General features: G+C 37.2%; 1 protein-coding gene across 2 annotated transcripts in view; it reads right to left on the bottom strand.

Moving 5' to 3' along the window:
• PDE4B (phosphodiesterase 4B) overlaps window positions 1–15332 on the bottom strand; it is a 664998-nt gene that overhangs the window by 527697 nt on the left and 121969 nt on the right. For both annotated transcript variants that reach the window (XM_042249316.1, XM_060410676.1), the window contains exons 2-3: window positions 10291–10403; window positions 5587–5825 (exon numbers count right to left, since the gene is read on the bottom strand). In XM_042249316.1, the coding sequence (XP_042105250.1) occupies window positions 5587–5825; window positions 10291–10332 (281 nt within the window). In that variant the 5' untranslated portion in view covers window positions 10333–10403. The remainder of the gene's footprint in view (window positions 1–5586; window positions 5826–10290; window positions 10404–15332) is intronic.

Below are 15332 nucleotides of genomic sequence, written 5' to 3'. Positions count from 1 at the left end.
GACATCTGTAGTATGATGTGAGTGTGCTAAGTCACGTCAGTCCTGTCCCACTCTTTGTGACCCTATGGACTGTAGCCTGCCACGCTCCTCTGTCCATGGGATTCTCCAAGCAAGAATGGAGTGGGGCTATGCCATCTTTCAGGGGATCTTCCTGCCCCAGGGATCAAAACTGCGTATCTTACGTCTCCTGCATTGGCAGGCAGGTTCTCTACCACTAGCACCACCTGGGAAGCAATATGATAGGCAACCTCCAACTTAGTCCTCAGTGATGCCCACCTCCTTATATTCAGGCCCTTGCACAATTCCTCCCCTACTTGTATGGGCTAGATCTAATGAATAGAATGTGCAAAAGTGATGTGATATCACTAATTTTTTTTCTATCAGTCTTTCTCTATCAAAAGCCCTTGTTCCATACAAAGCAAACTGCCATGTCATGAGTAGCCCAAGAGAGAGGTCCATATAGCAAAAACTGATGTTTTCAGTCAACAGGCAGCAAGGATATGAACCTGTCAAAAAACCATGTGAGTGAGCTTGGAAGCTGTCCCTTCCACCCAGTCAACCACTGAAATGATGGTATTACTGGTTAGTAACTTGACTCTGGCCTTGTGACAGACCCAGCCAGAGGGACCCAGCTAGATCACAACTAGATTCCTGGCCCACAGAAAACAGAAGATAAAACATGCTTATTATTTTAAGCCATTACATTTGGGGGTTATTTGTTATGCAACAATAGTTGACTAATACATGTAGGGAAAAGAAAACTACATAAAATTACCTCATACTTAAAAGCTAAATAAATACAAATTTTAAAAATAAAAAATATAATAATAAAAATTGACATATGCAATATAGTAGGTTTAACAGCAAATTAAACATAGTTGAAAAGAGAATTAGCAAACCAGAAGCAGACCAAAAGCAATTACAAGAATACAACCCAGAAAGACAAATACCGTTTAAGCATATATGCATGAAAGACATTAAAAGAAATGGAAGATAAAGAAGTAGATCCAAAATACATTCCAATAGATCCAAAATACAAAGTCCAATAGCAGAGGAGCACAAGGCTGACAGAGAAAATATTTGAAGAAATAATGGCAAAGAATATTCCAGATCCAATGATAAAAGATACCAAACAACATATTCAAGAAGTCCAGGAAATCTCATGTAGGATAAATAAAAGGAAATCCACCCATAGACACATCAAAGATGGAGGGTCCACCATCAAGGGTCCACCACCCCCAATGCAGTTTATTTACACAGTAAAACAATTAGAGCCATTTTTCCAACAACAGTAATGGAAACCAAAAGGCAAGGGGAAAGTGTTGAATTAAACAGACTGCTACATAATGAAAAAGAAAACACTGTCAAGCATGAGACAAAATACGGACATTTTCAGAGAAACAAACAGAAAAATGACAGTAAATTGTAAAGGACTTACTTCAAGCAAAAAGGTAAATGATCCCAAACAGAGAGCTAGTGTATTTTGGGGTTAAAAAACAGATAATTAACAATTGCAAACAAGGAAGGCCTAGAAGGCGTCAAAGAGTTCTAAGGGCCTCATGGAGGACAGTTAAAATTAAAGATTTAACTATAGACAGTCAAGGCTGAGTATTGACTTATTTTCCTAATTAGGTTGTGGTGACACTAATAAATTTGGTAGGTCAGTAAACTCCTTGAACTATTTAAAAAAAAAAAAAAAGACCACCAGAGATGTGGCATTGGCCACGTCCCTAGTGTAACCCCAGACTAAATGTGAAAAGAAGGGGAAAGGCTGGGGGATGTCAGGAAGAACGTACTTTTCCACTTTGGGATGTGTCTTCCAAGGGTCAAATGCCACTGTCTTGACATTCCTAACCACCTTCTGCCTTCTCACTCAGCCTTCCGTGGGGAGAAGGAGTAATTTAATCTGCACTGGTCTTTCCAGAGGAGAAAGCAGATGTGCACAAGTCAGTCCTTCCTTCCTGCTGCCTCACCCGGGCAGGATTCCACAACTCTTTCACGTTCAAGCTTTACAGAGTCAGAGTCTCTCTCTGAGGACAAGATCTGCCTGCCCAGCCCTAGCACTTCCTATTACTGCGTGGTAAGTCTGTATAATTATGGTGTACAGTGTTAGACATCTACTTGCCCACAGACATAGAGTACATATTCCAATATCAACTTTATCAGTAATAAAAGCAACATCCTGCTTTCATATATGAATTCTTCTTTCATCATATTTCCAAGATGGTTCCAATAACGCAGGTGGTGAAATTCCCCCAGGATCCCCAGCAATAAAAAAATGCATAATGCTGGCTGTTTAGTCAATATTTAACAATAAAATAACGATAATATCAAAATAACCACTAAAGTGCTAGTTACTAAACTACATACACCAAAAATATTTTCTCTCTCACCACAACTCTGAAAAGTTGTATCATCTCTGTTTATCTCTGTTTATTCATTTGAATTTTTGTGGCATGATGAAATTCACCCAAAAAGTAGCAAGATGGATGTTCACCCAACTGGACTCAGGTCCTCACTCTTCCTTTCTCCACAGTAAATCAAAATCACTTTCCTTCTATTCCTGGCCTTTTGCTTGTGATGATGGCCAACTCCCTTTATCCAATGTACTCTCCCTGAACAAAAGCTAAATTTATAGCAATCTTTTCTATTAGGTTAGCGAAAAAGTTTGTACAAGTTTTTCCATAACACTTTATAGAAAAAACCCAAACGAACTTTTTGGCCAACCCAATATTTAACTTTATGTACACTGGATAGTAATTTTTATTTGTTCTCATTGAAATTCCTTCACTAGCTTTAAAGACTTGATCTATAGCATATATTCCCATATCTTTGACACATTTAGAACACCAACCAGGAACTCAAGGTCAGTTTCACCCAGTTACAGCTGTCAAAGCAATTATCAGAGAGGGCATCATATCTTGGGGATTTTTGCTAGTCTAGAACAGAATTCATCAAATTGACTGGCAGGCAAAATCTAGCTTCCTGCCTGTTTATGTAAATAAACTTTTACTGGACACCAGCTACATTCATTTATGCACTGTCTGTGGCCACGTTCATACTACACTGGTGATGCTGAACAGTCACAACAGAGACTATAAAGCCCACAAAGCCAAATATATTTACTAACTGGCAAGAAAAGTTTACTGACCCATCATCTAGGCTTGTAGATTGATTCCACATTCTCTGCACTCTAAGTGGTGAGTATAATTCTTTCCCACACAGGGTTGTAGGCTGCATTCCTTATCTCTAGGACCTTTCATCAAGTGATAGCCCTGATGATATCTGAACCCTACTTTCTCACTTCTAATCAAATGGTCTTTCCATGTAAATTCCTCTGCCAGCAATTCCTCCAGTCTCTAACTATCAGTATTCCAAAAGAAATATTTCTAAGGGATGCATTGAAATGCTTTTAGTTGCTTATACTTAAAAATAAATTTGGAGTCAATGACTGAATACTCTCACACTTGAAAAAGTATCCAGGTAAAAATTTAAAAAAAGAAAAAAAAAGTATCCAGGTGACTGGGAAAAAAAAGACATAAGTTAATTACTCATATGTGGTGCTGGCTGACTGCATGACCAGCTGGATAATGGGTAAATCCTCCGTCTCATTCTAAACTACTGATGCTCAGCCTGAGACTACTGATACTTGAAACATGGTTTCTCATGTTCAAAAGGCTTTAATGGATAATGATCAAGAGAAGAGAAACTAATGTTTGTTGGCTGCCTAACATGTGCTTTTTACTAAACTAGGCATTTTATAGAGATTACCATATCTAATCTTTACAATAGCCCATGAGATTGAGTACAATTACCCTCTTTGTATGTACTGATGAACACATTCAACTTAGAGAGGTAAAGAAGCATGCCCAACACGCCAGAGTCTGGATTCAATACTTCTAAGAAAAGAACAATTCCATAACTCCCAAAGGGTCTTTGGGTAAAATGAACTGCAACACTGCAAGGTACATTTTATCCGGACAGTTATTCTAACAGAGAAAGCACCAATGCCCAACGAAACTGGGCTCCTGCTATACTAGTCATCAACTGATCACCTCTTTGCTGTTGGTTTGTGAAGAATTTCCTTCTGGGGAAGAGTCTGGGATAGTAATAAGGACAATCATAGAGCCCGGGAAAGCATGTATTTACCAACATCAGGAAGTATTTCAATATTGTAACAACTGGTACTACCGCACTGGTGCCAATTTGTTGAAATATAAATCCGTGTAGATTTATATTTTAGATTCCAAATCTGTCATAATATAGAAGCAAACCAAGACTGATCACATAGGCTATGTGACTGAGTAAGCGATGTGGGAGCCACACGCCCATATGAGTTCTCAGTGATTGGTTATGATTATTGTAATGTTAATTCAGCTAAGGAGAAGATGCCAGTTACTGCTTTTCAAAATTTTAACCCATTCCCCTTATAATGTTTTACATGCTTCTCTATCATATATACAGATTGCTTGGTGAACCATTTCGTGCTAGTAACTGTGATACCTGAAGTCTCAGGGATCTAATTCTTACTGCATTTGATAACCATCAGCTAAAAGCTTTCCTGCATCACCCAGTGAGCACATACTCAACTACTCATCAGCACTGCACAGCTCAGTATACGGTCATGGAAAGTGGCACACAATAAAGCTCACAGATTTTAAGGATTTACGGCAATGATACTGCACAGTGATTTAATGTTTAGTTCTTTTCCTTAAAAAATGACTTTAAAAGTCATTTTAAAAGCTCCATATTATTATAATTTAAAATTATATAAAATATACAGAAAGTATTTTTCATTTGAACAGGACTCTATGTTATATAAGCAGGCTATTCTTGGAAAAATATTTATTTGGATTATGAAAAGGAAAAAGAAAAATCAGAGAAACTGCTAAATCCTAAATATGTGATAAAAACACATATTTGAAGAAATATCATGGCACAATTTTAACCACAGTCATAAATTATATGTACTTGATTAATGTTTCAACACTAGATTAAAATAGTCTCTTTCACAAACATAGATTCTGCAAAAAGTCCAAGCATCTCCCATTGTACAATTTTCATTTCTCTTTTGATTTACAAAAGTGTTTTCTTTACTATCTAATCATAAACTGAAATTATTAAAGTGGGATTATAGTGAAAAGAAACTAAGAATAATTATATTTTGAGTATAGCAGTAAGAATATCTCTTGTCATTCATATATATAACAGACAATTTATATATTTCATATATATGTATTTCCTTTAGGTACTCCTATATGATTGTTCTTTTCTAAATTAAACATGTCAACATTCACTGAAGTTAAAAAAAGAAAAAAGGATCATAGGCAGTAATTTTGCTTTCCTAGCCATTAATAAAAATGCATCTTATTCCTTCTTCAACAGGCTCCTCCCAATCTTGAGAAGTAGACAGTATCTCCACTGTTTAAAAGATTTTATTTTGCTATCCAAAGGGAAACAAATTCTCAAAATGTCAAAAGCCTTAGTTATTCCACAGATAACTAACATTTTAGTAACAAGAAAATTGTATCTGGAGTAACCGGAAAATAAAACTTCCAGCTGACATTTACACTGGGGTCTACTCACCACTCCTGGGTTACAGTTGTAATAGCAATGCTTGGCAGTGTCATCAGAGGAAGCGTGGTTGGTCTGGAAATGCCATCTCCCTCAGGTGTCCTTGCCCTTCCGCTCTGTCTTTGAGACAGTGGTGGCAACTGCAAGTTTCCTGAACAGCACCTTCTCCCCCTCCAGAGGTCGATCCCAAGTGTGTTACTAGAAGAACTGTAGGATTTACTCAAGCTACATTCAAAATAATCTTTAACATTCTAGAGGAACCACAGGGGAAGAAAAAAGAGGAAAAAGAAAATGAGATTCAAATGTTTAAAATGATGCACAATGTAGTAAAATAAGAAACTAAATGATCAAGCTGTCACTCATAAAGTCCTTATTCAGTATCTCACAATCAGAACCTAACACTGACATCAAAAGCTTAAGAGAAGACATACAGGCATGGGGCTAATGCTCAAATTTTAAACATACCAGTTGCATAGTCATGGTGATCTTTAGGACTGTGGATATCTTCTCTTTTTTAAATTATTCTTTTTTTTTTCTTTCTCTTTTTTAACTTGCTAAAATGAAAGCTAGTCACTGAAAATATATTTTGGATATTGATGTTATCATTCCGCAACATGGAAATAAGCTATACTAGGTAAAGTATAACATTTCTTGCTCAATGTTGTGAAGAAAAAATATTTTCTATCTCAGACCAGGAAGATAATCATAATTGTGGGTGACTGGGTACCTGACTTTTCCTATTCTCATAAAAGTTCTCCTCAGAGTTGAGGGGGTTTAGGAGTCAGTAGGGGGAGGGGGTTAAATATATAAGAGTTCAGGAAAAAAAAAGAATATACTTTATCTGGTCCTGAATTGAACTGCCATATGTTTAATATGCGCCCTAAGGCTGCCATGAAATGAAATACTTGTGAGAAGATAAGGGCATTGAATTATAACCAACAATAAGAGTTATTCATTCTTCCTATATCTCTTGGTGACTCTGGTTCCTGGTACTGTGGAGAATAGAAGACCCAAAAGAGCCTCTGCCTGGTTAACCACTCATACTTGAAAGTGAAAGTGAAAGTGAAGTCACTCAGTCCTGTCTGACTCTGTGACCCCATGGACTGTAGCCCACCAGGCTCCTCCATCCATGGGATTCTCCAGGCAAGAATACTGGAGTGGGTTGCCATTTCCTTCTCCAGGGGATCTTCCCGACCCAGGGATTGAACCCGGGTCTCCCGCATTGCAGGCAGACCCTTTAACCTCTGAGCTAGACAGCAAATGTTGTGGCAATGCAAATAGCCACTGATAGCCACTGGGAGTTTAAAAGTTCTGTCTGTCACTCTCCTCTTGTATCTTAAGCAATAATTGAAGTCCTAACACAAGACCAAGATCTCTCACCTGGAAGTCATTCAGTAGCCCTTAAAAAGACAGGTACTTCCTACTGCCCTTCAAAATAGACTTAGGAGAGCCTGGAACTAGACTGCCTTTAAACAAACAAACAAAACCACCCAGCACTCCTCTACCCATCCCTATACTAGCTCATATAAGAATTAACTCAAGTTTAAGGGCCTAGCTGGGATCATTCAACAAATATTTGTAGCACACATATTAGAATCTTATATAGTCCTAATTTGAGAGGGTACAACAGCAAAAAGCAGCAGGACTTATATTCTAATTATTTATGCTTATCTCATCTATACAAAGCCACATTTTCATGATGAAAATCTGGGCATGCATAGGCCTGACAATTTTCAGGGGCCCAATTCTCTCCACCTGGAAATGGGATGTCATCATATTTTTTCTGTTTGACTTAAGGTTTTCAAATACCACTTATTTAAAATTCAGTAGAACCACAATTCAGTAGCAGGAAGAAGACCAAACAATCTAGAATTCTCCAGAGTTTGAAATATTCTGGAATGTGCCCAGGATTTAACTGTTTAGTAATTGGGATTAGACCACCCTTGGTTTAAACAAGCAAACTGGTTTAGTAACTGATTATATTAAATCTACCATGGCCTGGCACTTACTCACGTGTGTGTGTGCGTGTGTGTGTTAGAAATAAGAGCTGAGAAGAAAACATAGCATATGTAAGTTTCTTTCTCAAAAGACTAGAGGAGAAAGAAAGTCTTAGAAGAGACAAAGTCTTCCTAAAGAGATTCAAGAACAAACTAAAAGAACTTTTATATATCAGTTTGTTCCAAATATACACATAAAGAAAGTACCAATTATCTGGAAGCCAAAGTCTTCAGCAAATATTTTACCACTTATACAAGAAATACTGTACAAAAGAACAAAATGAGAATGTCACTTAGTTAAACCACAAATCACAATGGTCTTATAATAAAGCTATTGGATATTTTTTCCTCTTTTAGGAAAGTAAATAGTATCAACCAGGTATAAGTGCAGTGAATAAACTAAATGGGTACTTATACAATACTTATTTGAAAGGTTACAAAGTCACCACCTACCACAAAAATATCTCCCATACTGACTTGTGAACATACTTGAAATAGAGATTTGGAGTCACTCTTTGAGTTTTAAGAATTTTTTCTAAAGACTTCAATTAATGTGAAAATGCATTCCCACAAAAGAACATAATGGAATAGGCTTTTAGAAATTAAGTTAAATGTTGAAAACATTAACATTGTTTTACAAACACTTCATTAACCCGTGTTGCATTATCAATATGATTATCTCAAACTCTAATTCATACTCATAATTACTGTCCCCAATTTGCTAACACCCTCAAAGGCAAAATCTAATTCTGTCAATTCTAAACTACTGAATTTGTGATCCTGGATTTCTTTTCCTATTTTAACCAGCATGATATTGGTTGACTGTATCATTTATCAGATCAAAGATCTGTAGGGGAATAAAACATTAATTTGAATGTTACTTCTGGAAATCACACTGTTCCCTTTGCCAGAAATACTCCTCCCCCAGACCTTCTCAGAGTTCATTCCTTCAACGTTCATATGTCTTCACTGTCCACATGTCATCTCTTCATGTCATCCTTCTATAAACACTTACAGTCATCATCCAGTTATTCTTTCCCCGCCCCCTGACTGGCTTCATTTTTCTGTACAGCTCTTATTATAGCTGGAATTATTTTATAATTTATTGATTTATTTATGCCCTCCCCTCTGTAATATAAACTTCAAAGGGACAAGAACGCTAATCCCTAGAACTAACCAGTGTTTGGTGCATAAGAGGGGCTAAATAATATCAAGTGAACATTTAAATCACTGAGTTACTGTTTGCTGAGCTGAAATAACTAAGAATATAATAAAACATCCTTGACTTAAGGGTAAATCTTCAGAGTGTGGCATATAAAACATAGTATCTGCCAAGTTGCTTTCATTGTTAGGGAAGAGATACTGTGTGTAACATCTGATATGATCTTCTGTACTATATTCAAAAAGTTGAGGTACATGGTAAAAAGTTTTAGATTATTACTGTTTACTAGAAATAAAGAACAAGCCACAAATGGGAGCTAAATGTATAGTTTTAAATATTCTAGTAATCACATTAAAAAAGAAATATGAAATTACCTTTAATAACATATTTTACTTAGCCTAGATTGTCCAAAATATTGACATTTCAATATGTAATCTATATCAAAAATTACTAATGACATATTTTATACTCTTTTCTATCTGTACTGTTATGAATTCAAGATCCAAAATGTATTTCACATTTACAGCACCTTCCCATTCACACTAGCGCTTCAGAGTCACATGTGGCTAATGGCTACCATGTTGGACAGTGCAAATCTAGGTAAAAACAATCCACTCTAGGTGGGGTTTGTATTCTTCAAACATGCACTTCTTTCCTGCACATTCTTCTGAAAAAACTTCCCTGTCTTTTGATTGTGTCAACCATTACCTCAGAGAGGATTAGGATAATCACTGCAATGATAGAATGAAAAGAAAAAAAATTGATCATCCTTTACAGACAGACTGTATTGCTTAGTTTTGCTCTCCCAAAGAAACAGAATCTGGAGCATACTTTATACAAATAGTACTATGGGAAAATTCCAGGGTTTAAGAGACACAAATGGAGGATTGATCAGTTGAAAGCAAAAAAGATAATCTCAGCCGACCAAGATGCAAAGCTACTGAAAATAATGTCTATAGACTTCTTCACTTCTTCAAAGGACCCAGAGCAGGGCTTCTCAAATATAATGTACATATCTGGTCTCCCTGGGAACTTGTTAATACAAAGTTTGATCTATAGGTCTAAGGTATGGTTCTGAGATTTTGTATTTCTAATAAATCCACAAGTGATGCTAGCCCTGCTGGTCTGAGGCCCACACTGAGCAGTTAAGTCCTAGAAGATATATACCTCACAAATTTCTTCTTAATACAAACAGCTGTCAAAGACCCCACCTCAAGAGGTGACTCAAGGACTAGCTATACATGGATAAAAATGTACAAGAAAGTCATCAAGAAATGGGGAAAAGAAAAATTTCCAGACTGGTATTTTGTAAATAAAAACCACAAAGCTCAAACTGAGCCTATTTCCAAGCCGCAACGAGTGTGGTATGCCTGCTGTCTACCCTGCAGAGTTCTGGGTCCAAGGGCTGGTAATGCCCAGTGTCATAGAAATACCTAGTGACAGAGTGGTACTTCTAAACAACCTTACCGGCCCTTAGAACAGAATTATGGAGTGCCTTCTTCATTAGGCAGACAAAGAGTGGGTAGAATCGGCAATTCTATGACTTTTGGAACTTACATCATCAGCCGTCACTGTCATCACACTCCTGCTTTTCTTCATTGTAGAGGTGAAAAACAGTCCCTCTTGGGACGTCTGTTATTCAGGGCAGCTTTGCTGTCAATTTTTAAGACCTACAGGGAAAAAAGACACGCACAAAAAGAACAGCTCGGTATCCTTCGTTAAATACAAATATTCTCTGCACTAACATCTGAAGGTATACAATGCATGTGGATAAACAAATATCACAATTTACCAAGCTAACTAAAGCTGAGCTGTGAGAAAAGAGGTTCACAACATGCAAAAGTCCAAGACAAAGCTATCTAAAGGGAGAGAAAAGGAACAGCAGGTAATAATTAGGCTCCCAAATTATCAATGATCTTTAAGACTATAGAAATACTAGGTTTTAGTGAAAGGCTTTATACTTATGAATTATCTTCCCAAGCAATATTTCATTTGATCTCCATAACAATCTGTGAAATGGTTTTCATCTTTTTTTTAATAATGAGAGAATATGGGATCAGAAAATTGATTTGGCCAAAGTAACACATCTAAAACTAGAAAAGAAATGGCAACCAACTTTAGTATTCTTACCTGGAAAATCCCATGGACAGAGGAGCCTGGCGGGCTACAGTCCATGGGATTGCAAGAGTTGGACATGACTTAGTGACTAAACCACCAACACAGTTAAAACATAGCAGATTTAGAATTTAAGGTATATGATCCATTGATGCATGCATGCAGGCATGCTAAGTCACTTCAGTCGCGTCTAACTCTTTGAGACCCTATGGACTGTGGCCCACCAGGCTTCTCAGTCCATAGGATTCTCCAGACAGGAATACTGGAGTGGGCTGCCATTTCCTTCTCCATGATCCACTGATGCTATTGTCAATAAAAAAGAAAACTAAACCAATACAAAAAATATGCGTGACCAGAAAAATCTTAATTTCAATTTTACCATTAGTTAAACTTCTTATATGTACATATGCAAATACTCATCACAGAGACTTTACCAACCAAGAGGCAGAAAGAGCGAGAATTTCCTGGTTTAAATCACACAAACTTGGCCATTCTGAAGCAGACACTGCAGTTCATGACATTTGTTTTGCGTAGATCACTAGAATTCACTTCAGAAACAAAGAACCTCAATAACATTTCCAAAATTTAAGGGTGCACCCTACTTGTACAAACTCTAGAGGAAAAAGAGTCACTGGTTTATAAATATGAGAACTCAGGCTATTAAAACAGGCCAAAATTTAAAGTTCAGACATACAATAGTCTAAAAAAGAATATGAAGAGTTTTGACTTTGCAGAATTGAACTGGAAAAGATACACTGCAGAAATCATTGAATCAAAAAATATTGGTCCAGACAGTGGATTCTCAAATCTTAATATCAAAAACCTCCCACTTTTGTGTGTTTAAGATTTTCTATAAGAAAAAAGTTTAAAAAATAAATATAATTTTTAGTAATAAAAAAACACCTTCATCAACGCTGAGATCCAGAAGCTCCTATGTTTTCTTACTTTGTACATTTAAAACCCTTAATACATGCTGGATTTGAAATGTCTGCTTCTCGAACATGAAGATATATATAGATTAACAGAGTGATGGAACTGTAGCTATGTGACTAGGAATACTAAGTAGTGGCATTGTACCATCACCCAGGAAACCAGGGTTGAATTTCTCACACATAATTTGACTATATTATGCAGAAGTTGGCAGCAAAACTGACAGAGTAGATAAGAGAGTGGGGGAGGGAGAAACTTCACCTATGCAAGTCTTCTAGGGAGAGAACCCCACAGGCTTTTCAGGTGTTCAATTCAATATGACAAGGAAAAGAATTTCCCCATCAACACCAAGGAATGATTACAATTATTGAGCTTTTCTAACACTGACCAAAGAGGAACAAGCAGAAATTTAGAGCTCTTACTCAAAACCTGCTTGAAACCTAGCAAAGGTCAACAAATAACAGAAATATTTTATCTCTGTTATAGTCAATCTTGAGTGCCTCTCTGAGGCAGAACCTGAAAAAAAAAATGTTTATACCCCTATGTTAAAAGAAAAAGCAAGATTCAAGGTGGAAGTTTTATATATAGGATATAAAATCAGACATACCCAATGATTATAATTCTCAAAAATATAAGCATAGAAAAATATTAAAGAAGCTGTGTAACGCTGTAACAGGGAATATTATATAAGAGGCACAGATATTTTTCTTTCTTTTCCATATTTTCCAAATTTTTGTGATACTCTTTTCCAAGCCAAAAAAGTGATCCATTTTGCTTGGCAGGAAATACACTTAAAAATAGGATAAAACAGCACAACTGGAATAGAAATTCTGAGGCTATCTTCAGCAGGAAGGAACTGTGATCAAGCTTCACCAGCAGAAATGAAGGTAAGACCTTAGCTATATTTTCTTAGAAGTGAGCAAAGCTATGATAGGACCCAAATGAAGCTCAATGCAAATACGACTCTTAAGAATTTTAGGTCTAGTCAGGCAAGAAAGACTTACATATATTAAATATGCACTTAATAGGTTCTCAAAAATATTTGTAAAATGAGTGAACCAAAGGATATAATTAAATATTAAAATCTTTGGGTTTCTGGGAAATAAATGAGATTTTCTTTTAGCCTTAAATAATGAGTAGAATTTGTTTAGCAAAGATAGTGGAAAAAATATGTTGTGCAAAAATATGGGAAGGCATCTAATGTCCTAAGACTGTGACTATGCGAGAAAATGCCATGCTAAGGAAGTTTATGACAGGCAGAAAGACAACATGTTCCAGGGTAACATCAGTAGATTTGGGGCATGCAAGAGTATTTTTGTGAGGTCTTAGCCATGAAAATAAACTTATGTTTTATAACACTCTGATTGTGAAAGCTGACTGGACAGATTCATGTGCCTTCAACAGGGAACATGTGCTGGCTAGGAAAAAGCAAGATCTCAAGTTACAAAAGTCACAAGGCAGTTTTTCAAATGTCCTACATATAAAGTATATGACTTTTACATTCAGAAATAAAAACCAGCACTTGTTACAAGAAATAAGATAAAGGAGGGAAGAAGAGATCATTTTCTAGGTAGTTTACATTTGTCTCCTTGAGATCCACTCTAATACCTTCTCCATCTTGGCTGTGTCATAGGAGGCTGGTCCTTACAGACTGAGTCCATGGGCTCTCCAGCTGTCTGACTCCTGAGAAGTACAGCAGGAAGGCAGGAGGAAAGAAAAGGTCCTCTCTACTGGCCAGGGTGCAATAGTAATGAAAGCCCTTTCTATAGATCACAGCCCCTATAATCACCCATCTCTAAGGAGACAGGTTTCCCTAACTTCCATTAACTACAGCTTCCACTTCACCTTTCAAACATAAAGCTGATGGCAGCTTTCCACTGTTGCTATTTTATAGTGCTTGGTTATCCCTTTGGGCCATCCTCAACCCTGTCCACACCTTTTGTAAATAGTGCGTGCATGCAAAGTTGTTTCAGTAGTATCCGACTCTTGGGAACCCTATGGACCGTAGCCCGCCAGGCTCCTCTGTCCATGGGATTCCCAAGCAAGAATACTGGAGTAGGTTGTCATTTCCTACTCCATTGTAAATAGGACCTCCATTAAATTTTCTTTCATTCCCTGTGGGAGTGCAATCTATTTCCTATAGAGACCCTGACTGAAAACAGATTTGTCCAAAACTTTACCAAGCCAGAGGGCTAGTTTAAAATATACCCCCTCAGTGCATAGTACAGTGGCTGACACAAAGAAGGGTCTCAATAAACAACCATTAGAGAATGAGTAAGTAAAATCTAGTTGGAGTTTTAGAATGGTTTTATGGCTTTTAGAAAAGAAGGTCAGCAGGCAAAATTTCAAGTAAGGCAGAAATAGTTCTATGTCATCACTCATGGGTGGCAATAGTAGTTCTGTTTGGGAAATCACAAATGTTATGTTTAATACTACACTGTTATATTACTGTATTATACTATTGCTATATAATATTAATGTGCTATGCTTAGTTGCTCAGTCACGTCTGACTCTTTGTGACCTCATGGACTGTAGCCCGCCAGGCTCCTCTATCCATCCAAGGGGATTCTCCAGGCAAGAATACTGGAGCAAGTTACATGCCTTCGTCCAGGGGATCTTCCCAACCCAGGGATCAAATCCAGGTCTCCTGCATTACAGGCAGATTCTTTACTGTATGAGCCACCAAGGAAGCCCATAATATTGATAACATACAATATAACTTAGCATTACATTATATATTAGATATATTATAAAATAGAAAAATAGAGATTATAAGTGCCATGTTATTGCTGATTGCAACAAACTGTGGAAAATTCTTCAAGAGATGGGAATACCAGATCACCTGACCTGCCTCCCGAGAAATCTGAATGCAGGTCAAGAAGCAACAGTTAGAACCTGACATGGAACAACAGACTGGTTCCAAACAGGGAAAGGAGTAAGTCAAGGCTGTATATTGTCACCCTGTTTAACTTAAACGCAGAGTACATCACAAGAAATGCTGGGCTGGATGAAGCACAAGCTGGAATCAAGATTGCCTGGAGAAATATCAAAAACCTCAGATATGCAGATGACATCACACTTACTGCAGAAAGCGAAGAAGAACTAAAGAGCCTCTTGATGAAAGTGAAAGAGGGAGAGTGAAAAAGTTGGTTTAAAGCTCAACATTCAGAAAACTAAGATCATGGCATCTGGTCCCATCACTTCATGGCAAATAGATGGGGAAACAGTAGAAACAGTGTCAGACTTTATTTTTTGGGGCTCCAAAATCACTGCAGATGGTGACTGCAGCCATGAAATTAAAAGACGCTTACTCCTTGGAAGAAAAGCTATGACCAACCTAGACAGCATATTCAAAAGCAGAGACATTACTTTGCCAACACAGATCCATCTAGTCAAAGCTATGGTTTTTCCAGGAGTCATGTACGAATGTGAGAGTTGAGACTATAAAGAAAGCTGAGCAGCGAAGAATTGATGCTTTTGAACTGTGGTGTTGGAGAAGATTCCTGAGAGTCCTTTGGACAGGAAGGAGATCCAACAAGTCCATCCTAAAGGAA

This window comes from Ovis aries, chromosome 1 (genome assembly GCF_016772045.2).
Source record: "Ovis aries strain OAR_USU_Benz2616 breed Rambouillet chromosome 1, ARS-UI_Ramb_v3.0, whole genome shotgun sequence".
NCBI classification, from domain to species: Eukaryota; Metazoa; Chordata; class Mammalia; order Artiodactyla; family Bovidae; genus Ovis; species Ovis aries.
The sequence above is the reverse complement of the archived record's forward strand: the minus strand, read 5'-3'. Positions and strand labels throughout refer to the sequence as shown.